This window comes from Poromitra crassiceps, assembly GCF_964638095.1.
Source record: "Poromitra crassiceps genome assembly, chromosome: 1".
Classification (NCBI taxonomy): Eukaryota; Metazoa; Chordata; class Actinopteri; order Beryciformes; family Melamphaidae; genus Poromitra; species Poromitra crassiceps.
In genome coordinates, this window is record NC_139623.1 from 12,686,430 (window position 1) to 12,712,806 (window position 26,377).

General features: G+C 43.9%; 2 protein-coding genes across 2 annotated transcripts in view; one reads left to right on the forward strand and one right to left on the reverse strand.

Annotated features, from left to right (window-relative positions):
* Nucleotides 1-26,377, forward strand: part of adam22 (ADAM metallopeptidase domain 22) — a gene marked incomplete at both ends in the record, with an annotated part of 99,165 nt that overhangs the window by 47,045 nt on the left and 25,743 nt on the right. The window contains 2 exons of the mRNA XM_083634491.1: nt 2,553-2,635; nt 13,692-13,755. Of these exons, the coding sequence (XP_083490617.1) occupies nt 2,553-2,635; nt 13,692-13,755 (147 nt within the window). The remainder of the gene's footprint in view (nt 1-2,552; nt 2,636-13,691; nt 13,756-26,377) is intronic.
* On the reverse strand, nt 21,420-25,661 carry cldn12 (claudin 12). Its single transcript, XM_083634503.1, has 3 exons — nt 25,575-25,661; nt 24,434-24,691; nt 21,420-24,332 (listed from the first exon to the last, which is right to left on the reverse strand). Exons 2-3 carry the CDS (start codon nt 24,650-24,652, stop codon nt 23,466-23,468), a joined length of 1,086 nt encoding a protein of 361 aa, XP_083490629.1. The 5' UTR covers nt 24,653-24,691; nt 25,575-25,661; the 3' UTR covers nt 21,420-23,465.

Here is a 26,377-nt window from a genome sequence, read left to right on the forward strand (position 1 = left end):
ACACAAACACAGCGATGGCCATGTATGACCCATAGCAAACACAGACACACACACACGATGGCCATGTATGACCCATAGCAAACACAGACACACACACACGATGGCCATGTATGACCCATAGCAAACACACACCCTCACACAAACACACACGATGGCCATGTATGACCCATAGGGCCCGGGAGAAGCCCACAGAGCGGGCTGGAGGGAGAAGTGGACGGTGTAAGCAGCAGGCCCAGGAGAGGCTGCAGAGTGTGAGTGTGTGTGTGTGCATGCGTGCGTGTGTGCCCAGGAGAGGCTGCTGCAGAGTGGGTGTGTATGTGTGTGTGCGTGCGTGTGCGTGTGCCTCTGGTGTGTGTGTGTGTGTGCGTGTGTGCCCAGGAGAGGCTGCAGCGCAGAAATCGATCCTCTGATAAAAGCTGCCTTTCCTCTGGGAGACCGGTTTCCTGCCTAAAGGCTGTTAGGCTGCAAGAGATGGAGCAGGAAGAGATGGCTTGCAGAGCACTTAGACACTTAGACAACTCACACACACACACACACACACACACACACACACACACACACACACACACACACACATAGACATCAACATCATCTATAGAAATTAATGTGTGCTTACCTGCACTTGGAGAGAGAGAGAGACGCACACCACGCACTCATACAGGGATAGATGGAGAGAGAGCGAAAGGAAGGTCAATTCCACCGATGAAAAAGGTTTATATGAGTTGTGGCCTCCTCTTGTGGAGAGGGAAGGTATTGTATGATGAGGTGAAGAGGAGGCTACAGTACGTTCACCACAAGGCGAAAGGAACGCCTTATTTGCAAATGGGCAATGAGGTGAAAAATGCATCATTCACGACGTGGGGAAAAAACGCGGAATCTCATCTAGTCGCGCGTTTGCATTGACTTTGTATGTAATCTTGTCGCACGAATATCTGAAAATCTGGCCAGTGTGAACATACAGTAACTGTACAGTAACGCTTCACTCTCCCAAGTTTGCTTGCACGAGTGAAGCGTTCCTTTCGCCTTGGTGTTAACGTACACCGCAGTGTTTATTCGCAGGTAGTCGCTGCTGCCCATTCATTTTGTATTGGGTCCGTTTCTCATCGCCTTCCAAAGCATGTTGGGATACCTGGCGGCAGATGACAGTTATGAGGGGTGGGGCCAAATTCAAATCAACCAATTCAAAATGGAAAGACAGGAAGACAGCCAATGAAGCTGAAGTGACCAGCGACGCAACGACAAGCGAATATTGTCGTGCTGGTGTGTAGCTGGTGTCCTATAGGGGGAGACAGGCGCTTCTCAACTAGGCGGCAGTGCCACCCATGGTGACGCGCACTAGTGTTGGAGTCGAGACCACCTAACCCGAGACCGACACAAGACCAAGACCGAGGAGGGGCGAGACCGAGACAAGACCAAGACCGAGGAGGGGCGAGACCGAGACCAAGCCCAAGACCAGACAAATGCGAGACCATTTTCAAGACCATTTATACGCAACCATTTAACCTTAGACAGAATGAAAAACACCTTATGACCTATGACTCAACCCCCCCCCCTTTGTGGTTTGTCTCCAGCCACCTTGTTGACCTGTGTTGTCTTCCTTTGTGCATGAACGTGAGGGGAGTGGCTACAGCATTAAAAACTTTCAAACTGCAAGGTTATTGGTTGCCATTGAAGGAGGGCTTTTTACACCAAATCACAGTAAAAAAAATATATACACAGGCAAGGAATGATGTCACTGCAGTTGTGGTCTCGGCTGGTCTGCAAATAAAATCCCGAGTCCGGCTTGCCCGAGACCGAGACGAGACCGAGACCGATGGAGGGTGAGTCCGAGACGAGACCGATGGAGGGTGAGTCCGAGACGAGACCGAGACCATCAAAATGTGGTCTTGAGACCGGTCTCGAGACTGACCGGTCTCGAGTACTCCAACACTAACCCTCCAACACAGCTCCATTTTGCCACTTTGCTCTGCGCTCAAAGTTCAAAATATCTCAACGCCGACCTACTATCACTGACCTTTCATGAGCGCAACCAATCAGAGGAGAAGAAGATAGCCGCACTGCTCACTTCTTGTCCTGCAGATTTGCGCTCCGCTCACCAGATCGCTCTACCTCGCGGTGAGAAAAGTGCAGACCTCTTATCATGTGACGGCACCTTTAGACTAGTTGACACACAAATGGTAGGACATGACTGCGTTAAGCTGCATTAAGAGTGCAAAATAACACACAACGCACGCATATTTACACTAGATCATCTGCACACGTGCATTGAACAAATATGCTGAGATACTGTAGATGAGTTGGGTCACGGTGTTAGCAGATGAATTCTCTGTGATTGATTACTCTGCTCTCATTTCCTTACAGAGCACAGAGAGGGAGTGCTAATGAACACACAAACTGGAATAATTCACTCTGAGTGTATGAGACGCTTTAGCAGGAGGATGTGTATAATGTTAATGTGTGTGTGTGTGTGTGTGTGTGTGTGTGTGTGTGTGTGTGTGTGTGTGTGTGTGTGTGTGTGTGTGTGTGTGTGTGTTCCTGTGTTTTGCTTACAGGGGGGAGAGCACTGCTACTATCAGGGGAAGGTCCGGGATATTCCTGACTCCTTTGTGGCTCTCTCAACCTGCCATGGATTGCAGTGAGTACTAACTGTGTGTGTGTGTGTGTGTGTGTGTGTGTGTGTGTGTGTGTGTCTCTGTCTGTTTCTCTGTTTCTGTCTGTCCCACACACACACACACACACACAAGGCTATAGTTCTATAGCCTTGTGTGCTATAATGTGTGTGTGTGTGTGTGTGTGTGTGTGTGTGTGTGTGTGTGTGTGTGCGTGCGTGCGCGTGCACGTGTGTTTTTCTCTACCAACACTGTTATCAGCGTGTGTCCCAGTCCTGGGCCTTACTCCATTTAGTCGTTAGGCCAGTATAATTAGTTTTTGCCGGCCTTCTCTCTCTATGTATTTATCTTTATAGTAGGTCATCATTCACAGAGACAAGTGCAGCTCTGCATCGACTGGGAGACTCCCACTTGTCTTTGTAGGATTCAACACAGGGCTTAAAATTCGGCGCAGGATTGCAAGAATCGCGCATATTTTTGCCAATTCCTCCAGATTTGTAATTCATAATGCGGGAGAAGTCGCGCAATTGTTTGCACACCCATGTCTATAATGTTAAGCTGACAGAGCGGAACCAATGTTTGCTGAAAACGGACGAGTGGTCGCCGTGTCGGACACATTAGAGGGCGGACTGTTAGCTCAACGGTGCGTGATTTCTAACCCCACATAGGATAAGCCTTAACCACGCCCTGTGGCGCCGGGATTGGCCAGGAGCATTGAAGCTTGGGACTAAAGCACCTGGGGTTTTTCATCTTTTAAAATAAAGATGTTTAAAAAACTATTGCTTGTTACATTTTCAGTGCTGTAGGCTACCTTTTCTCTGGGTAAGAATTGAGCTTGAAATTAACGATATGATACATTATATTATATGAGCTATGAACGTGAACACAACACCGTTTATATTATTGCATGTTTTTGTAGATTGTGTACATTGTGTAGATTACAATTATTATGCTTATTATTATTATTACTATGCTAAGGTGACCATAATTCATTTCAATGTCCGCTCTCAATGTCCGCTCTCGAAATCGCTGTCCGTTCTCAAGAGCTATTCAGTTGGTTCATGAAATCGCTGGGCTGCGTGCCCTCCAGTGTTGCTCCTGGCCAATCCCGGCGCCACAGGGCGTGGTTATTGCTTATCCTATGTGGGGTTAGAAATCACGCCTCAACGGTACCTCAGGCAGCGGTGTAGCCTCCCCGCTCAGCAAGCAGCATATTTGTTGTGACCAAATATTTCGCATTCAAAGCACTTCATACTCCCAGAGCTGGCGTAATCCATATAAAAAAACCTCATGCTTTACCCAAAATAAAACGTCCAGGTTTTGTGTCAGTCGGTGGCTCTAGAACAGCTGGCTAACGTTACAGTGGCTAACTGGAGCTAACATTAAATTGCGTGTGGGGTAAGTCCCTCTATAAACCATAATATTTGTGTTGTTTCACCTTTGATTGAAAAACGCTTCCACCTGATTAAAGAAAACATGTGATTTTATGTAATACATAAAACATCAGTCAACATCACATAATGCCTTTTCTTTAATCAGTTGGAAACACAGACTTCACTTCAATAGAACTCTCCCCAATGCCAAATTTGTTACAGCTTTGCCACTAACAGGACAGTAAGAAAGGCAGATGTAGTGAGCAAAGATGGATGATTTAACTAATATTCCAGAGCTCTGACCTAACCAAATCTAACTGACAACACTATTGTGAACACGAAACAAAGAACTTCTGATATAATATGATATTAGTGTTTTAGTAGAGTGTATCACTCAATACAAAAAATAAAGGCTTTGATAGAACCAAAGGCCTATGGCTCCTAGTCTGCAGATAAAACACATTGACAAAAAGCCATAGTAGTTTAGACTCAGCTGTGCATAAACTACAGGTTAAGAACTTCCTTTTTTAAATACAAAAATGTGAAATTATCGCTTATCTGACATGAGAAGCAGATATTTGTCAGTTATAGTATCAGCTGAAAAAAGCCCCCCCAAAGTCTATAGATCCCCCCCAAAATCTATAAATCCCCCCTATCTGAAGAACATAAGGGGGGGATTCCCCCCCAGTTTGCAAAGTGAATTTTAAGCCCTGCAACATATAGGGCCTTCTCTTCTCTTCTCTCTCACACACACACGCACACACACACACGCACGCACGCACGCACACGCACACACACACACACACACACACACACACACACACACACACACACACACACACACACACACACACACACACACACACACACACACACACACACACACACACACACACACACACACACACACACACACACACACACACACCTCTGAAGTGTATTCCTCTGTGACGTTTCTGTTTCTCCCGTTGGTATTTTTAGATTTTGTGCTCTAAAGCATGCAGTGCTCTCTGAGAGACACGGGTCAGAAACAAGGCCTGCCAGGAGGAAGTTATATAGATTGTATATGCTTTCATGTGTGTTCTTCTGTGTGTGTGTGTGTGTGTGTGTGTGTGTGTGTGTGTGTGTGTGTGTGTGTGTGTGTGTGTGTGTGTGTGTGTGTGTGTGTGTGTGTGTGTGTGTGTGTGTGTGTGTGTGTGTGTGTGTGGTGAAATCAGGTTGAAAGTGAATATATCTAGTTATTGCAAAGTGGTGTGGCACAAATTCGGTGCGGCTGAGCTGCGTATGTGAGGGCCAGCTCAGCGAGCTGCAGGCCACGCGAGGCCGTAGCTAGGATGCCTAGTATATATACGTATTATATATATATATATATATACTGTATATGTCCACTCAGGCTCCATAGAAATTAGTGATTTGGTGACAGATATATAGAAGAATAGGGTAGGATTAGACAGACAGTAATATTAGTAGAATTTGTATTTAGCATAATATTAGCTTACGTAATATCATTTTCTTTAATTGCTCATTAACTTCATGTAGAACCAATTCTCCTCGGTCTGCGAAATAGACAAGCATGCATTAAAGAGGAGACAGAGACACATGAGAGAGAGAGGGAGAGAGAGAGAGAGAGAGAGAGAGAGAGAGAGAGAGAGAGAGAAAGAGAGAGAGGGAATGGAGTGGTATCGGAGGTTAGAGATTTCTGGGAGCGTATTTCTCTAATGCTGAGTCAGGTATTTACGATAATGTACAGTACATCTTGCCATCTCCTCTTTCCATCTCTCTCTTGCGCACACACGCACGAACACACGCACACACACACACACACACACACACACACACACACACACACACGTGTCTCCCGGCAGTGCTAACCGTCTAAGGGGAGAGAGTGCTCTCAGATACATCTATCATAGTTGATATAGACAGTTCACCCATGACTGTTTTGAGTGTTGAGAGAAATGTTAAAACCATCATTTTAGTTCATTCATAGGTTTAACTGAAAAGAAAACGCTCATAATGATTTATATGATTAAAACTGGTTAGAATAAATGTTTTGGCTTCTTATCTTCAGTCAAGTCTTGGACTAAAAATAGGATTCAATCAATTTAAATCTGTTTATACCATGGTCTGGGTGAATACTCGATTCTGATTGGCTGCAGAGTGTCCATTAAAAAGTAATAATGTACAGTTGGTAAAGTCGTTCAGCCAAATGGTCTGTTCACCATTCATATCAATGCGCCATAGTTTCAACAGTGTTATCAAGAGAGCAGTTTGAGCTCTATACCCCCGTTAAGGGTTAATATGGCACTTTTGTAACTTGAGAAAAAAAAAATGTCGGTCAAAGTAAGTATTTAAATCACCCCTGTGTGCTCAGTTTATCAAAAATAACTATTATTTACTAAAATTATTAACTAAATTAACTAAAAATTTTATTGTTTTGATTTTCGTTTCGGAGATTTCCCTCCTGACAGAATCTTCATTGCGAGCAGAGCGATCTATAATGGAGAGTTCCGACCATAGCGTTCCGACATATCCATTCACTCCATTGGACCCGTTTTTTACCTCACAAAAGTTACAAGAAGGTCCTGGACTAAGCAGGGCTATCAAGATACAGCAAAATGGACCCTTTGTGATGTACTTTGAAAGGGTCAGACGTTTAAAAAATTCTAATTGTATATTATCAGCTTTATTTATGCATCCAAACGTAGCGCAAGCCCCCTTCCTGGCTAGTCATTTGGCTACATGGTTAATCATTTTCGACCTCCGCTGACGCAACTCTCCGACTTAATCGCTCTGCTCGCCCTGACTGCTTTCACTTCCTGAAATCTCTTCGCTTGGAAATGTTAATGGCTGGGTTTCCCAAAAGCTTCTTTGCGCTAAGAAGCTAATTCAACCCTTCTTAAGGCCCCCTTAAGAAGCAAACGCGTTTCCCAATTGCTTCTTTACGAAGGCATGCGTTTCCCAAAAGCTTCTTAGCGCTAAGAAGCTTCTTTGACCCTTCTTAAGGCTCCCGTAAGAAGCCAACGAAGCCAACGCGTTTCCCGATTGCTTCTTAGCCTAAAATTATCTTCCAATTATCCTCCGTTAAGAAGGCTGCGTTTCCCAAAAGCTTCTTAGCGCTAAGATGATCTTTCGTTAAGAAGGTTTTGTAAGAAGGGTCTGGAGCCTTCTTAACACCTTCTTAATGACAAAACACTGGCAGATCCAGCCGCGTCAGGCAAAAGGAGATACTTGTGTCCACTGTTCCTCTTGTGTTTTTCCCTTTTTCCTTTCTTTCATGCACCCTTTAGTGTTTAAAATTGGGGAACACTTGAAAATCTCCCCTGTATGTATGGTTACTTGTGTTTTAAATGTTTTACCGTAGGCTATATTTCTCTAATCAGAATGGATTCCTTTTATAATGTTGTGGATTTATATAGCACCTTTCACAGAACCCAAGGTCGCTTAAATTCTGTAGTGTTTCTCTGTTTTGTTGTATGCTGTGTATATAAAGCAATTTGAACTGCAGTCCATGTCTGAAATAAATAATGTTTAATAAAGTTTAACATGACCATGATTAGGTGTTAACAGTGTTTCTCAACCACTGAGTCGTGGCCCACTGCTGGGCTCAGAGTGCCATCAAGTGAGCCGCTCCAGTTAAGATGCTTCTTAAGAGCCTTCTATTTTTTTTATTTTTCTCGACTGTTAAGAAGGCGTTTGGGAAACACTTCTTTGGAGCCTTCTTAACTCCTTAAGAAGCTTCTTAACTCCTTAAGAAGCTTCTTAACTCTTAAGAAGCTTCTTTGTTGGGAAACTCAGCCAATATACTTGGCCAATACGTATGTAACATACAAAATAAAGCAAGCGCCCAAACGGCAAACGGTAATGGCTGGGTTTCCCAAAAGCTTCTTTGGGCTAAGAAGCTAATTTAACGCTTCTTAAGGCCCCCTTAAGAAGCAAACGTGTTTCCCAATTGCTTCTTTACGAAGGCATGCGTTTCCCAAAAGCTTCTTAGCGCTAAGAAGCTTCTTTGACCCTTCTTAAGGCTCCCATAAGAAGCCAACGAAGCCAACGTGTTTCCCGATTGCTTCTTAGCCTAAAATTATCTTCCAATTATCTTCTGTTAAGAAGGCTGCGTTTCCCAAAAGCTTCTTAGCGCTAAGATGATCTTTCGTTAAGAAGGTTTTGTAAGAAGGGTCTGGGGCATTCTTAACACCTTCTTAATGACAAAACACTGGCAGATCCAGCCGCGTCAGGCAAAAGGAGATACTTGTGTCCACTGTTCCTCTTGTGTTTTTCCCTTTTTCCTTTCTTTCATGTACCCTTTAGTGTTTAAAATTAGGGAACACTTGAAAATCTCCCCTGTATGTATGGTTACTTGTGTTTTAAATGTTTTACCGTAGGCTATATTCCTCTAATCAGAATGGATTCCTTTTATAATGTTGTGGATTTATATAGCACCTTTCACAGAACCCAAGGTCGCTTAAATTCTGTAGTGTTTCTCTGTTTTGTTGTATGCTGTGTATATAAAGCAATTTGAACTGCAGTCCATGTCTGAAATAAATAATGTTTAATAAAGTTTAACATGACCATGATTAGGTTATTCTACAACAGTGTTTCTCAACCACTGAGTCGTGGCCCACTGCTGGGCTCAGAGTGCCATCTAGTGAGCCGCTCCAGTTAAGATGCTTCTTAAGAGCCTTCTATTTTTTTTATTTTTCTCTTCTGTTAAGAAGGCGTTTGGGAAACACTTCTTTGGAGCCTTCTTAACTCCTTAAGAAGCTTCTTAACTCCTTAAGAAGCTTCTTTGTTGGGAAACTCAGCCAATGTCTTAATTTAATGTAGAACGCCAAACACCCGCATTCCTGTGATAAAGTTAACGTTTGTGTCGGCTTTCAAAAGGAAGGCGCTGCCTGCCCTGTTGCCAGGAAGGTAGGAGGGACTATTTTATTTCGCGGAAGACTTTGACTTATGAATAACAGCCATTTAAACAGCCATTTAGATTGCTTTATTTATTACACATGGAAATATAAATGCCTGGTCTTGTTTTGTTGGCAAGTGACCATGGTATAAGCGGGTTAATGCCCTTCGAGGTGTACAATATCACTTTTTAAGGGACGACGCTGAAGCAACCGGTCCTCGGCTGTGCCTCGGCCCGGTTCTCGCTTCAGCGTCGTCCCTTAAAAAGTGATAATGTACACCTCGTCGGGCATTAACCCTTACTTATAATGCAGGACTAAACTAATGTTTAATTAGGTATATGCTATTAGCACCTGTACGTCATATACGTCGAATTTAAAATGTTTAAGCACGTCTAAAGTATGCACATGACATGTGTCTCTGACTTGTCTTATCACTCTACTGCCTTATTGCTTGTTGTGTCTCTTGTTGTTTTTGCACTCATATGCCCTGTTATATTTGTACTATGTTGTAAACGGAGTCTACAGCACAAGAATTTCACACGTGATACTTGTACCACGGAGTGACAATAAAAATCTTGAATCTTGAAATCTTGAATCTTGAGAGAGGGTTAAAAATAGGGAGACTCCCGTGTTGGCAGGTATAATCTTTGCTTACTTGATGTAAGTCATTATGGCCCTCAGGAAAAAAAATTACCCACCCCTGATCTACATGTAGACTTTAAGACTTAGATTGACTAAAATGCAAGGCACAGTTCCTTCAATGAAAGAAGAATGTAATCATGTGGCTCACCCTTCCATGATACTGTTATATGATTGTACTGGGCATCTGGCTAGACAGCTTACTGTCCTTCTCTCACCACCAGAGGTGTAGTGCTATCTAGAGAAGTGGGGGAACGCACCTATATGGGGAACACCTGCACATGCACAGGTCCCAACAACACCCCCCCACGACTTAACTTATTGTGTCCTCTATAAACACTGCAGAAGTAGCCCATGACATTTGCAGCTCTGAAACTAAAAGACGTATATGGGCACAGCAGAGCAGACTCAGCAGAGTCAGTTATCAACACAAACAGGTAAACAATCTCTCAACCAGCGATCACACAAGTTGCACAAGGCATTGATCATCATTTGGCACGGCGGCCGGCATTTTTAGAATTTTGTGGCGAATTCTGGCGATGCAAATTGCAATGGGGTGATTAATGCTAACTTTTGATTCAACCGTGTTGAAAAGAAACATGCTTTTAACATTGTTCATGCTTGTAAACGTACCTTTTTAGCAGCTGGTCCGAAAAATGAGAGGATGTTTGGCTGCCTTTTTCATCTTTACTTGTTATAGGTAGGCTACTGGTGGAAAAAAATATATTTTGATGCTGAAAAAGCCAGTAGCTGTTTCAGTATAGCTTTTATTAAACTGAGGTTTCCCCCGCGCTGTAGCTAGTTAAGGTGGAATGTTTCCTTTTCCTTCAAGCCACGAGTTGATGCTGTGTGAGTCATTCAGCCCACCTTAAATATAGGATGAATGACAACGTTGCCAAGTTTCACTCGTTTTATTGGCTCGACATTCACACACACACTGACACACACAAAACACCCCTTGGAGAAGTATGGGAACGCCGTTCCCCCGCGTTCTACGGGCACTACACCTATGCTCACCACATCTCAGCGCTGCAGTCCAAGGTAAAGGACAAACTCGGGTTCTGTTATAGAAATCGCTCCGTTTTTCACCTCTTCAGCCAAACTCACTCTCATACAAACGACCATTCTCCTTCTCTTCCATTATGGTGACACCATTTATAGGTCTGCTTGCAAAGGCACTGTTTCCAAGCTAGACACCCTTTACCACTCTGCTATCTGGTTTGCCACAAATGCCCCCTTCAACACACATCACTGCACTCTTTACTCTTTGGTCAATCGGCCCTCCCTTCACACCGGTCGTAAGATTCACTGGCTCACTCTCATTTACAAGACCCTTCTCAGCCTAACACCCCCTACCTGTGTCACATGTTGCGCCCAATGTCTGTCACACACACAGGCCCGCCGCACCCCATTACGCAGAGTACGCAGACTGCGTAGGGCATCATGTGACTGAGGGCACCAAATTATTATTTTTATTTTTTTATTTTTTTTGGTGCCCTCAGTCAGGCCACTCACTGAACAGCAGGCCAGGCGCCGCCTACTGGTTTACTAGTGTTTTTATTACTTTATTCAGGGTTAAAGTGGGTGCATCTCATTGTAAAATTGGACTCGGCCCAAATTGGGCTTCAAACGGCACAAATCTGTCTTCAACCGGCCCAAATCTGGCTTCAACTGGCCCAAATCTGGCTTCAAACGACCTAAATCGGGCTTCAAACAGCCCAAATCTGGCTTCAAACGGTCCAAATTGGGCTTCAAACAGCCCAAATTTTTCGCCGCCGCCCTTCGGACGCCAGCACGCACGTCGGCCCGTATCGGCCTGGCCTGCTTGGTATCTAATGCCCGGCCTGAATTATGATCCCAGTCCGCCCCTGCTTGCATGTACAGTTTAACAATCGCTTGTTTGCTGACATGTACAGTAATTCTAACAATTGTTTGTTTGCCACATGTAATGTAATGTGAGATACACTAGTATCGTTCATAATTAATGAATTTGCAGTCTTTCGTTTGACAGTTATTGAAAGTTTTGCGGGGGGGGGGGGGGGGGGGGCACCACAAAACAATTACGCTTAGGGCACCCAAATGGCCAGCAGCGGCCCTGCACACACAACACCCAGTCCTCACTCCATATCCAGTTAAAAATTCCCAAAACCAAAACCTCCCTCGGATTCACATCTTTTCAGTCTGCTGCTGCCTGTGACTGGAATGCTCTGTAAAAAAAAACTCAAACTGGACACATTCATTCCCATCTCTGCCTTCAAAGACGCCATCTCAGACATTCTCACTGATACCTGCAACTGCAACCAGCGATAGCCAGGCCGGAGCCATTATGGATTCAGGTTGTCCGTCCGTCCTTCCGTACGTACGTGCGTCCGTACGTCCGTCCGTCTGATGTTCGTTAACACGATATCTGATGAACGCCTTGGTGGAATTTCATCAAATTTGCCTCAAACGCCGACTTGGACTCAAGGAAGAACTGATTCGATTTTGGTGGTCAAAGGTCAAAGTTCAAGGTCACTGTGACTTCACGAAGTCACTTCACGCCATTCCCAAGTTTGTTAACGCAATATCTCAAGAACGGCTTGATGGAATTTCTTCCAATTTGGCTCAAATGTCGACTTGGACGCAATGATGAACTGATTAGATTTTGGTGATCAAAGGTCAAGGTCACTGTGACCTCTTGAATGCCATTTTCAAGCTTGTTAACGCGATATCTCAGAATTGTCGTGATGGAATTTCTTCAAATTTGCTTCAAATGTCCACTTTTGTATGTGTGCGTGTGTGTGTGTGTGTGTGTGTGTGTCTGTGTGTCTGTGTGTGTTCTGTGTAATGTGCTGTAAGAGCCATGTTGGGCAAGGACAGGGTAATTGCTGAAGGTGAGTTGTGTGAGCTGAAGCTGAGAGAGCCAGAGAGGGGGAGAGAGAGAGAGGGTGGGCGAGAGAGTAGGAAGAGAAAGAAAGATTGCGTGTGCCTGCGGTGTGTTTACCCTCACGCCTTCGTCGTTTGACCCCACCAATCTCCCAAAAAGCTTTGGATACAGTTAATTAATGGCTGTGAGCCATGCATGTGCACACGGGGCACACACACACACACACACACACACACACACACACACACACACACACACACACACACACACACACACACGTACGCATTCCCAGACAGAAAGACCTTCACCCAGCTGCTAAACGAGAAATTGATCTCTGACTTTTTAAAATGATTGCTGGCTGTAAAAGATACTGTGTGTGTGTGTGTGTGTGTGTGTGTGTGTGTGTGTGTGTGTGTGTGTGTGTGTGTGTGTGTGTGTGTGTGTGTGTGTGTGTGTGTGTGTGTGTGTGTGTGTGTGTGTGTGTGTGTGTGTGTGTGTGTGTGTGCGCGAGCGTGTGTGTTTGTGTGTGTGTGTGAGAGATTGAGATGGGAGGGTTGCATAATATGATGTAGGTTTTAATGTGTTGAATGCATTTTCAGTTTGCAGCAGATGCAAATTCATTTGATTTTCATTGGGATCAGCAGTGTATTTTTCCGATTTAGTGCCCATTTCCAAGCAGCCTGAGTCACAGCCTACTTAGCAAACCAGCTATGCCTTCAAACCACTTCAAATCCTTATTGTTCCAGACATATCATCCTTAACTGACCTTTCAGTTTGCTCTGTGATGGAATTCACTGAGATGATTGGGTGACCTTTGTTTCACATTAGCCTCCACCCTCCCCAAGCAGAGCATTCAGGGATGAGTCAAAGACTCAAACTGCATCACAGTTCCATTTATTAGAAATTATTTAATACAATCAAGCCAAGCATAAAGAAATACTGGGCCAACATTGAAAAGGCGAACCCATCAAACTGATAGCTTAGGAGTAGAATTCAGATGTCGCCACCGTCGCCAAGTCCTGCTCTTGTTGTGTAATTGTTGTAAAATGGCGGCCAGTGCATGTGAGGATTGTTTAAATTGTTGAGTCTAAAATAAAGAGCCTGGTCTTCTACCTGCTCTATTTTGTAAAGCGCCTTGAGATAACGCTTGTTATGATTTGACGGCGCTATATAAATATAAAATTGATTGATTGATTTATTGAGATGTATTACTGTATTCCATTTAGTGATAAATAAACAACAGTAACCTTGTTGATATCTGCTCTTCCACCCTCTCTCCCGTCCCTGTGTCTCTCTTTTTCAGTGGCATGTTTTTCGATGGGAATCACACCTATATGATTGAACCTGGAGGACAGGGCAACAGCAATGTAAGTACTGCTGCACTCTACACCAATATGCTGGTTGCTCTCTCACAGTTTGTCTATTCTATTTTTAACTTTGGTAAATCAGTGAATCATTAGGTTCAGTATATGCCAAAGGGGAAACAAAATAACACAAACAACAACAACAACAACAATCATCAACATTATCACCACCAAAAAAATAATTGTTTTTTATTCATAAATAAATAAAACAACACAAAATCTGCGCGCACACGGGGATTAAAGTTGTCCGTTGCTACGACGGATTTCCATCAATTGGAGCCAGATATGAAATGTGAAAAATACAAAGATTAAAGCCCCTATGTATATTGTTTCAATGGATGCACTGTTAAAACAAACAGCACACAATCGTGTGCGTGTGTGCGTCCAGAAGAAGTGTGTGTCTGGGTAGTTTAATATAAGGGACGAGAGGAGAGAAGATAAGAGAGGTCAGATACACAGATACACTGTGTGTGTGTGTGTGTGTGTGTGTGTGTGTGTGTGTGTGTGTGTGTGTGTGTGTGTGTGTGTGTGTGTGTGTGTGTGTGTGTGTGTGTGTGTGTGTGTGTGTGTGCGTGCGTGCGTGCGTGCACGCGTGCATGCATGCTTGCATGTCTGGCACAGAGAGCTACTTAAGATTCATACCCATATGACAGGTTTGCTGCTGCCCATAGCGTTGAAAGAGGGAGATGGAGAGGAAGTGAAAATGGAGGAACAGAGATGGAAGGTCAGAGGAGGAATGTTGACAGAGAAGAATGCGTGGTAGGTTTGAGAAGGAAACAGGTGCACAGAGATAGGCGGAACAAACACAAAAACAGGAGAAAAAAATGCACACAGAAGCGAGGTGTACACCAGGGTGAGAGTTACACGGAGGCCATAGAGGCCATGGCCTCTGTTGCCCCTCCCTCTGGCCGTGATGCCCTGAGATCCCTAAGGCCATCTTGGCAGCAGTGCCCTGCTAACAGCCTGCTACTGTCAGTTGCTTTAAAAAACGTCAGTGGTCTCAGTTTAATGTAGCTACCCTATGCAAAGGATGTGTCATTGGTTAATTTTAACACACATTTCAGAAAGATTTCTCTTCACGATGTCGAAAGAGCAATGGCCTTTGCCCCCCTGCATGTGGCATTGTGCCTTAAAGTCCCTGGAAACCAAAATCCACAAAAACCTTCTAACTATTAAATTTAGGGTATTATGTGAGTAATTGTGTGCCTCAGAAAGTAGTTGACATTACTTTCAACCCTAACCCCAAAAATCGACACTTTTCTACAAGGTTTGGATTTCCATTTCCTCATTGAAGAGAGCGGTGCGCGCGGTGCTAAAATGCATGATCTTATCACGTCATAAGATTTAATCGAATCACACACACGCATGTACGCACGCGCGCACACACACACACTGACACACACACAGTAGCGCTGTGCACTCGCAGCGGCAGAGATCTCTTCCTCTCTGTCAGTAGGCTATGCGCCGAGCAACGCGCGAACACAGACACACACACACACACACACACACACACACACTCCATCTCTCTTTCCTTCTCTCTCTCTCTCCATTTCCCTCTCTCTCTCTCTCTCTCTCTCTCTCGGAGGAGACCTGCTGCAGACGGGACATGCCCACATAGTCCGAGGGAGAAAATACACTCTAAAATCTAATTGATTCTCATGACTTTTGCCATGACTGTCAAACCTAAATTTATATACTTTGCGATGTTCATCATCGTTCAAATTTGGCTGGTGGCTTATTAACATAGGTTCCTGTGATGTGATGAACTCAAAATGCTAAATAATAATAAAAAAAAATCTGGTTTCCAGGGACTTTAAATGTTTTTGAGATGCCGAAGGCCAGATGGCCTTGCCCCTAAAAAAAAATTCCAACCCTGGTGTTCACTCTAAACTCACATCAAAATCACTTCTATTTAGATTGATTGTTTAGCTTGCTACTGTATTAGCCTTGTCAGCTGTCTCTGCTGTGAACAAACTTTCAAAATGACATAACAGTTGATTGGTTTGTAATGCTGCTAACAGACATAAAGAAAGACTGGTATTATTATCTATACCAGGGATGCAGAGTTAATGAAATGAATTATATCATCCGAGTGCAAACAATGGAGGACATACTGTAGATAGATAGAGGACAGAGACAGAATGAGCAACAACAGCTTCAGCTCTCTTTGTTGATATCATACAGTATCGGGGAGAGGAGAGAGAGAGAGACAGAGTGAGAGGACGAGGGTAGAGGAGAGAGAGAGACAGAGTGAGAGGACGAGGGGAGAGGAGAGAGAGAGACAGAGTGAGAGGATGAGGGGAGAGGAGAGAGAAAGACAGAGTGAGAGGATGAGGGTAGAGGAGAGAGAGAGACAGAGTGAGAGGACGAGGTTAGAGGAGAGAGAGAGAGACAGAGTGAGAGGATGAGGGGAGAGGAGAGAGAGAGACAGAGTGAGAGGATGAGGGGAGAGGAGAGAGAGAGACAGAGTGAGAGGATGAGGGGAGAGGAGAGAGAGAGACAGAGTGAGAGGATGAGGGGAGAGGAGAGAGAGAGACAGAGTGAGAGGATGAGGGGAGAGGAGAGAGAGAGACAGAGTGAGAGGATGAGGGGAGAGGAGAGAGAGAGACACAGAGTGAGAGGACGAGGGTAGAGGAGAGAGAGAGACAGAGTGAGAGGACGAGGGGAGAGGAGAGAGAGAGACAGAGTGAGAGGATGAGGGGAGAGGAGAGAGAGAGGGAGAAAGAGAGAGAGAGAATGTGAAGTGTGCACTCCAAGATCTCTTAACTCTGAATATCACTGCAGCACACCTTCAGACATGTGTCCATCACTCACTCACTCACTCACTCACTCACTCACTCACTCACTCACTCACTCACTCACTCACTCACTCACTCACTCACTCACATGACACACTCTTCCCACATGAAACCCTCCTTCGCACGCATATGATCTGACTGGTGCTGCTAGACCACATTTCCATATGGCTGTTTGCAGTGGGTGTGTTGGATGTGAATGTTTTTTGGGCAGATGTTTGGACATAGAAAATATCTGAGCATGTGTGCGTAGGTTTAGGAGCAGATTCCCTCTGTTGTGGTGTTGGGGCTGTTTTAGCGAACAGTTGGCACGTATAGCTTCACTGGCAGCCATGGCCGTAACTAGCTATGAGAACGGGGAGGTCCGGACCTCCCCTAATATTTCAGCCTGCAAAAAAAAAAATTTTTTTTTTTTTTTTTTTTTTTTTTTTTTTTTTTTTTTTGCAGGCCAGGCCAGGCCAGGCCACTCACTGAACAGCAGGCCAGGCGCCGCCTACTGGTTTACTAGTGGTTTTATTACTTTATTCAGGTTTAAAGTGGGTGCATCTCATTGTAATCATGCATGATGCCAATTGCCAAGCTCCCGAAGTCAGGTACAGTATGCAGGTGGCTATATGCATGGTTTCAGTTTCATGACCCAATAAGTAACAAAAAGAGGTGGTGTAAAGTTAAAAACAACATAATATATTTTATTTTATTTTTCAATCGTTCCTATCAGGAATAAATAAATGTCCCTCTGTATGTTTTTTTTATTATCGATGATGACTTTGTGTGTTGTGTACGGCTTGGGTTGTGTACCTGTGTTTGTAGGTGTCATTTTGATATGAATTTGGCTAAAACAGTTTGTGTTTGTTAGTTACAATTATGTTGACAGGAGAGCTGAGCAGGTGGTGACATGAAAGAGAATATACTGAATAATGACATCACAACAGTATAATCCTAATGTTGATTTAAAATGATATATTACTCTAAATATGGCTAAAAAAGGGGGGGGGGGAAAACTCAAAAAATTTTCGGCGGCGCCCTCCCCTTGCTGGACCTCCCCTATTTCAGAACCCTGGTTACGGCCCTGCTGGCAGCGTTGGTTCTGGCTCGTTAGGTGTGGGCACCCTGGCTGCATGACAAGGCCAGGGACAGTGCTGCCCTCCAGTCCAGTGGTGCCTGTCCGTTTGCAGTACTGACTGAGCTGTGGCTGGCTTCCCCCCTGAGCGATAGTCCACACAGACTCTCTGGTTGTCTGTCTCTCTCTCTCTCTCTCTCTCTCTCCCTGTATTCCAGTATATTTCAGAAGTTCATCAAACAGACACACAGATGTCTGCTGAAAAGCGCTTCACATGCCTTGTGTGCCAACTAACACACACATGCTCCCAGACACACACACTCACATACAAACACATACAGTCGCACAGTGATGGTAAACACACTGTCAGAAAAGACTGTGTTCTAAGTTCATTGTAGAAAGCTCTCTCTTCAAAGGTTCTGTCTACTGTATTTGTTGGGGATGTTCTGGGAAGGCTGTTCTCTAGATAAACATACATGCACATGTCACTCTCTGTCAATTAGTAACAGTAGAACAGAAAATGGGGCCTGTCTGTCTGTGTGTACCTTTCCACTTTGGCGCTCCGGTGATTCTGGTTCTCGTGATGTCATTGAATGTGACAGTAAATAACATGGAGAGATGAGGGGGTGTGTGTTGAGAGAGAGCGGGAGAGGGAGAGGTGGCATGACTCCTGTCTGCCATATGGTAAACCCATCTGCCCTTCTTCCGCCAAGGCAGAGAAAGTAGTGTGTGTACTAACCAAGCTGCCATGGTCACCTTATGCAGCTAAATTAAAACTCATAAATTACTTCACATGCCATGTCAACAAGCTCGTATGCACAGCAGAGGCAGCTACGCAGCACTAAATGCTAAAGGAAAGGTTTAGCTTTGCCACAGACTTCACACACCAAGAACGCGCTGTTCCTCAGTGCAACATAGCTGATAATTGCACTTGTGTAAGTGTCTGTGCACGTGTGTGTGAGAGAGCGAGAGAGAGAGAGTGTGTGCGTGTGTGCGTGTGTGTGTGTGTGTGTGTGTGTGTGTGTGGTGCACACGGATACAAGTGTTGATGTGTGATGCTGGCTTGCATAATGCAGAAAACACCATATGTTTAGCGCTCTCGTTTTTTTTGCCACCTTCCGAACCCCACCTGCACCTCGGGGGCCCCTGTGGCTACATCTCCACAGCTTTCATTTTCCATTTGCCCTCCCGTCTCCACGGACGCCTCCAAACGTCCCTCTTTTGATGTTCATACCTGATTCATTCTTGCTGCTTGTTGCAGATCCTGCATGGGGGGGTCTGCAGGACAGGCTGGGAGGAGGAAGAGGAGTGGTGGGTGGGTGGGGGGGATGCAATTTGGAGGTGGTTGATGGGAGGAGAAGATACAGAGGGTGAGGGGACTCGCACTAGACCTGTGCCAAGGGGAGGGGTTTGAATCTAGGGCATGCTGGGAGAGTTTGTGTTAAAGTGGGTGGGATAGGAAAGGGGCTCCCCCTGTGGACTCAAGCCAACTGCATGTTACTAAACTGGGAGCAGTTCATTCACACATGCAGAGATGGAGCGAGAGACAGAGAGGGAGAATGGAAAGAGTAGAGCCCCTCCCTCTTTTATATTCATGAGCCAGCAGTCTGTGTCTGAGGTACCGCCTCCTCTGGTGACACACGGACACAGGCTCCGCCCCCGTTCTTTTGTACCAAGACATCTGAGAGCCATCTGCGTTTAGACCCCTAATCCCCATCCGTACACACACACACTGCCAAGTCTGCATTCTATATGCTGTGTGTGCTCTGTGTGTATTAAGAAGTGTGTGTGTGTGTGTGTGTGTGTGTGTGTGTGTGTGTGTGTGTGTGTGTGTGTGTGTGCATTTAAGTGTGTGTGTTCATGGGTGAGAGGGGTGAGCCAGGGAACAAAGAAGACACTGGTCAAGGAAACAGTACTACAACCCGTTAATTCAACATGCAGTAGCTGCTCACATATTCACAATGGATGTGTTGTGTGTTGTGTGCTGTGTGTATGCATGCTACAATGAATAAAACAGCAGCTATATTATAGGCCTACATATATTTAATTAAGGTTAAATTAATTGTCAAACACTAATATCTCAGCCAACATGAAAGTGTCACATCAAAGAAGGTATTGCATCCAATCATGACGGTTGCAATTTAAGCTGGTGGCGGTTAATTCAAAATTCAGTCCACCCGGACCACATCAAAGATAAGACAAAACACTGGAGTGCTTACTCAGTTGCCAAAAACGATGTTCTAATAGAGAGTGCTCCCTGCCCTTAATTGCTTCTGGTTCCTCTGCAGAGACGGTGTCTTAGGATAAGTGTGATGTTTACCAATGAAGCAGATCAGTGTACAAGTCAGGGCAAATGCCAGGGAGGATGTGTCACTTTTGTCCTGTACCCACACTAACCACAGTCTTGATGGACAATGGCTGACTCAGATATAGACTATTTTTCACATCCCTGCAATTTGGGGTTCACAGAAAATGCAGATTTTCCCTTCCCCTTGTTAATGTCGTTCATGTGTGTTCAACTCGTTATTCTGATATTTCTGACAATACCCTTGAAGGCAGCATAATTAGTTAGGTTAACTCAGTCACAGATTTATCCACAACATAGTCAGCCTGTCAGCTCAGTGTATAATCTACTGAAAATTGATGGGGTGGGGGGGGGGGATGAGATGGACCCATGATATGGTGAGTTAATACAATTAAACTGGAAACATGGAGAAATAACCAGCACTGGCTCCCTCCCCGTCAGTCTGGTCAAAAGTTAACTGAAAACCAGGCGGACAAATTACTACAACAAATACGTCATTCACTTTACCGCCAGTTAATTGTGTCACACAATTTGTGTGGCCATGTTTTGTTGCTGTTCATCATATTTAGAACTTTGTAATGGTTGATCAATTCTGAAACATTTTCCCATTGAAAATTGGCATGTTATATCATCTCTTTAAAGCAAATAAACAAAAGCACATAAAGTATGATTAAAGTTTTAATAAACATTAAAAAACAGTGTAACGTTGTTTCACAGATAACTTCCCTCAATATTGTACAGCATAACCATGATGGATACATTTGAACTTTGGAAAAAATAATATCAGAGCAGACTGAGCTTATTGACATTTTGATGATTAAAAAATGTACACACAAAAAGTTAAATCTGGCTTGATGACAAGGGCTGTCACCATAGAACAACCTTCTCAACCGAGTTGGCAGATGTTTATAGTAGGGGTGGGAGAAAAAATCGATTCACCTAAGTATCGCGATTTTTAATGTCACGATTTTTTGGATCGATCTTTTATTCCAGAATCGATAATCGCAAATTAATAAAAAAAAAAAAAAAAAAAAAAAAAAATTTTTTTTTTTGGTGCTTGCAGTCAGGCCACTCACTGAACAGCAGGCTAGGCGCCGCCTACTGGTTTACTAGTGGTTTTATTACTTTATTAGTTAGTCTGAAGTAATAATTACACTTCAGGGTTAAAGTGGGTGCATCTCATTGTAAAATTGGACTTCAAACGGCCCAAATCTGGCTTCAAACGGCCCAAATTTCACGCGCGTTGGCCCATATCGGCCTGGCCTGCTTGGTATCTAATGCCCGGCCTGAATTATGATCCCAGTCCGCCCCTGTTTTTAACTATATCGCCCAGCCCTACTCATGATATATAATATACAGTCTCTAGTGTATGATTCAACTTTTCCCATGTTCTAATCTAGTGTAAAAAAGCAAACAAACTGAAAAAATAAAAGAAAAAAATAAACAAAAATCGCAATAAATCGTAATATCGAATCGCAATAATCGTAGAATCGCAATAATCGTGAATCGCAATATATATCGAATCGGCACCAAAGTATCGTGATAGTATCGAATCGGGAGATAAGTGAATCGGCACAGCCCTAGTTTATAGTGTGAATTATTTGACATTAAATAAAATGGCACACGCACATGAAGTGATCCAACTGCTTTCTGCCACTTCAATGGAAATCTAATAAATCAACATGTGTTGAGCAGAGATTAATTGCATGTTCAACCCTGGCTTTCTGATGGTTTAAAAATGTCATACAGTAACTCTATACAATACTGTAATAAATCAAAAACGATGCCTGTATCTGAAATTTGCAACAGTGCAATCTTAGTGCTATCTTTGCTTGGAAAGGATAAATTCCTACAAAAATTTAATTAACATATGTTACAACAAATGATGTTAAGAGGTCATACATTTCAAAAATTGTCAAGGCTAACAAAAAAAAGTTTACAAAGGCAAATGTAACTTGGCACAATTTACTTCATTTAGTGCATTTGAAACAAAACTAACAGCTGCTCTTCACAGGACACTGACAATATCAGCATTGCAATTCACGTTATACAACATAGTAGGGATGGGCATTTGAATACATTTCCATAATCAAAATTTGGGAAAATTAACAATCAATTATCGATAATAACAATATTATTGTTGTTATTATTATCATCTCTTTTTTATTTTTTTACAAAATGCCTATGGCAGAAAATACTAAAGACACCAAAGGACAGTACACTGGGGATTCAAAAGCAGGTACATAGACGTCTGTTCAGGTGTGCGTTCACTGCGGGGGTTAAATTACCGATCGTGTCTGCCTGGGCTGGGCTAGCAGCTAAATGCTAACTATGCTGAATGGGGAGAATGGGAGGATTTCCCCCATGCCGACCCATTGACCACGCGTCTATGACGAGGCACCGCCTGAATGTATGCCTATTTAACGTAGAGCTGCATAAAACAAATAACAGTGACTCACATATTAAGTCGGTGGTGACTAATGTGTCCACTCATAAACAACAAAGTGACGTTAACTCCAGCCTACTGATTCTTGTTTAGGAAGATGAGCATGTTAACATGCTCACGGGTGAGATGCGAACGCACGTTAAAGAACCTTAACCAGGCTGGGATGTACGCTGTTCAAGTGGTGGATCATTGGCATCGTGGCCGTGTTGTACTTATACACGGCATCGCAGTGAGCAAAGTCGTCTTTTAACTCGAAAGTCGAAATGGTCCCAAACAAAACACCGCTTTGCTCTCTTTCGCATCAATGGCTGGCTGCTGACTGAGTGCTGATTCACCTCGGCAGCCCCACCCCCCTAGGTGTTGAGTTTTCTGTCTCCTAAAACTAGTTGGGTTGTGCCCTCACCTGGTTGCGACGACGTAGTGAAATGCATTCTTTCAGCACATCTATTTGATTACAAAAAATCTATCAAAATTCCACATGATCAACAGGATTCCTTAACGATCAATTATCGATTATTGATGCCCATCCCTAAAACATAGAGACAAAGATTATATAAACAGCTAAGTCAGTTAGTAGTCCCTTTTAATCACTTTAGCAAGTAACTAAGAATTTAACATTAATCAGAATCAGTGTAAAGTACAGTAGTGATAACAGAAAGCTGTCATAGACAGCTTTATATGCAAAAGTGACAAGTTATTAGTGTATGAACATGATTTGTCAATATAAAAATGTAACAGTAAAACAGATTTTTCAATGTTGCCAATCACCTCTAGTTAATCGACAGTACTAAACAGTATACTGTGTTGTTCACACCAATAGAACACATCTGGTTCTTTGTTGTAAAGACAATTGCATCCTTCATAACTTACCTTCATAGTTTACCTTTACAGAGGCTCTCATCTTCTATAATCAGCAATTTACAGATGTGAAACAACTTGATAGATTAAAACTATCACTCTAGAGGCCTGTATAGCGCTCATATAATTAACTTTGATCCATCATATTCTATTAAATGTATCATTAGTCAAAGGCCTAGAAAATTGGACTGATGCTCTTGTAAATGGCCAGCACACTTCAGAGTGCCGAGGTCAATAGTCTCTCTGCTGTTAAAGTCCCTGTGTAAGTACAGGGATGTCGATCTCTATTGCGGACATTCGTGAGCGGGTTGAGTAGCGGTGGCCTGCGTAGCTGGATGAGTAGCCCTGAGAGGGAGCATAGCCCTGAGAGGGAGCGTAGCTTTGAGAGGGAGCGTAGCCCTGAGAGGGAGCGTAGCTTTGAGAGGGAGCGTAGCTTTGAGAGGGAGCATAGCTGTAGGCCTGGGTCCCCCCTACCTCTGATCCATACCCATCTGGGGCTGACATCTGAGACATGTAGACTTGGGGAGGTACAGGGGCAGCCACACTCTGGGCATAGCCCTGGGAGGGTGCGTAAGGCTGGGCTTCAATGACGTTGGGAGCGTAGGTCTGTGGTGGGAAGGGCTGGGGGCCATAGACTGGGGAGGGAGGATATCCATTGGCAGTGAGAGGTTGGGTAGACATAGAGGTAGCCATGGAGGGTAGGGGCAGCCAGAAGGGTGAAGGCAACTTCTTGCACATACAGTACCACATGAACATGAGCAGGGAAGCCAGCATCAGTCCTCCGGAGCAGCCTATGGACACGTAGACAGCGAACCCATCAGAGAAAATGTTGTCATATCTGATGTTCATTTCCTTTGTGCGGAACAGGAACCACACAGAGGGTGCCAGGGCGATGGCTCCACCCAGGAACAAGAACATCCCGGCCACCAGGTGGCAGCCTGGACTGTTGACCAGGCAGCGGGTGGTCTTAATGTCTGGTTCGGGCTTGCCTGAGCAGCAGCACGTCTTACACATCCCAGACATGCATAGCAGCAGGGCCAGCGAGCCGAACAGCAGACCTATAGGCAGGCAGAACTGCAGGAGCCTCAGGTCCAGTTGGTCCACTTTAGAATACCACTGGAAAAATGAGAATGATTTCTGTTAGGACAAGTGTAAACAAAGAGAATAGGATAAAAGAAAGGGTTGAAGGTTGTGTATTTGATTTCTCCATACAATACCTCTGAATCATAATAGTAACAGCCCGAGTAACCGTCCTGCTTCACGCACTTGGCCCACAGCCCATCATACACGCTGACATTCTTGGCGTTGCGGTTGAAGGTGACAAGTCTTGTCACGCGCCATTGTGGGATTATCGCTGCCACGGCAATCCCTCCGACAGAAACCATGGCGATGATGAAGGAGAAGGCATTGGTGGCGTGGATGTCTCGGCATGACATGGTTGTTGTTGACAGGAACTGGGGCCACTGGGAAAGTTCCTGTTTTAATAAAAGACAATGTTATGACAGAACTGATGTTCTTCCTAGAAAGAAAGCTGTACTAAACAGCTTCTCGAAAGTTGGCTAACTGTGCCATGGTCTGACCTAGCTGTGGGCAACCCCCCTATAGTTCTATTCACCACAGCATAGTTGACCCAATATCTGCTGTCCCGCAGAAAACAATGCTCTCATTTCATTAGAAAACAAAGTGGGTATGCGTTGGATGCTCAGGCTGCTAGGCAAGCACAGGGCCTATAGAGCAATACACGGACTGTACAGGAAAACAATAAACAATTGAATTAGATTTTTGCTTTCTTTTACGTGACAGCGTGCAATGGTGACTGATCATGGACATCTAGCTATGTAAACATCACATTTTGTCCATGTCCATGTCCAAGCTTCATGGCCAGGTTTGATCACACGCTGGTTTATGGAACATATATAACACATAAGAAATAAGGCTATATAAAAAGTCTAACGTTAACCTTGTGGACATGCCATGAAATTCCTTGTATTAGTGTTAACGCTACATGTTATAACTGGTAGGTAACTGTAGTGTAGCCAGTTAGCATTAGCGTTAATTACCGCGACAGCAAGTTAATTATTCCATTCCATTGACTGGTGAGCATCTGTAAAAGTTAAGGTTAATTACCAGGTAATACGACGCCTATGCTCGCTAAAATTGTGATACGAATCGTATGGTGCTGCATTAACACTAACGTCAGCTAACGCTAACAGTAGCATGTTACCTGTTAGCTAATGACGTTAGCATTAGCGCAACCTGTTGCACCCCAAATTCCAAGATGTTAACCAAAGCTCAAATGCGGTACGTTAACTAACGTTACTTTGAACATACGGTGTACATAATATACTTTAACGTTACCTTATATTCCAGCAGGTCAATCGTGTTTATGGTGAAAAAAGTGGCATTTCAGCTAGCCCTTCTGACGCTAGTTGCTCCCAAACTACCAGGCAGCACAGCGTAAACAGGATCTGCAGTGTGGGTGGCCCATTCTAGTTTTCTCCTGGGTGTTTCAGCCCTGGACGCTGTCTTGCAGACGAGATAGTGCGCCTTGTTAATTGCTGGTTTTCAGTCTAGCCTAGTCTAGTCTATCTAATCAGATCTAATCTAATGCATTCAATTGATCCAATTAAGGAATTGTAAGATAAAAGGCAATTAGCCTTTTTCACTTCACACCCAATTCAGCCATTTTGTGTCTAAAATGCAGGAAGTAACACAGGTGCAAGCAAAACAGTAACATTACCAGTACTGGATCATCACCAAATTGATTGGAAGTTGGAAGCCCTCATTAATGTTCTGTGGCACCTGTGTTACTTCATGCCTTTTAGACACAAAATGGGTGAATTGGGTAGGAAGTGAAAAAGGCAAATACTGGGATTGAACCACTCAACTAGGCAACTGTAGCCTACTTGCTTGCTTTATTGTTCAAAACACAATGAATGAAGCACACTAGCATTCTAAATTTAACATTAGGTTTCTGACAGCCTAGTGTATACAATTAGGCTATGTAGGCCTATCTGAAACACATCTGTCTAAACCAAAATGACAATTACTCCATCCGGCCTTTAAATAAAATATATGAAGATTATAAATTAAAAACGCCAACATGTTTTGACCAAGAAGACTTCTTCAGGGCTGGAAAATGGTGTTTTAGTCACTATAAT

Bases quoted from the DNA above. Each gene is read 5' to 3' on its own strand.
- cldn12 (XM_083634503.1), bottom strand. From the start codon at position 24,652: ATGTCATGCCGAGACATCCACGCCACCAATGCCTTCTCCTTCATCATC. The intron at 24,333-24,433 runs GTATTGTATGGA...TCATTTTTCCAG, and splicing joins GTTACTATTATGATTCAGAG to TGGTATTCTAAAGTGGACCA.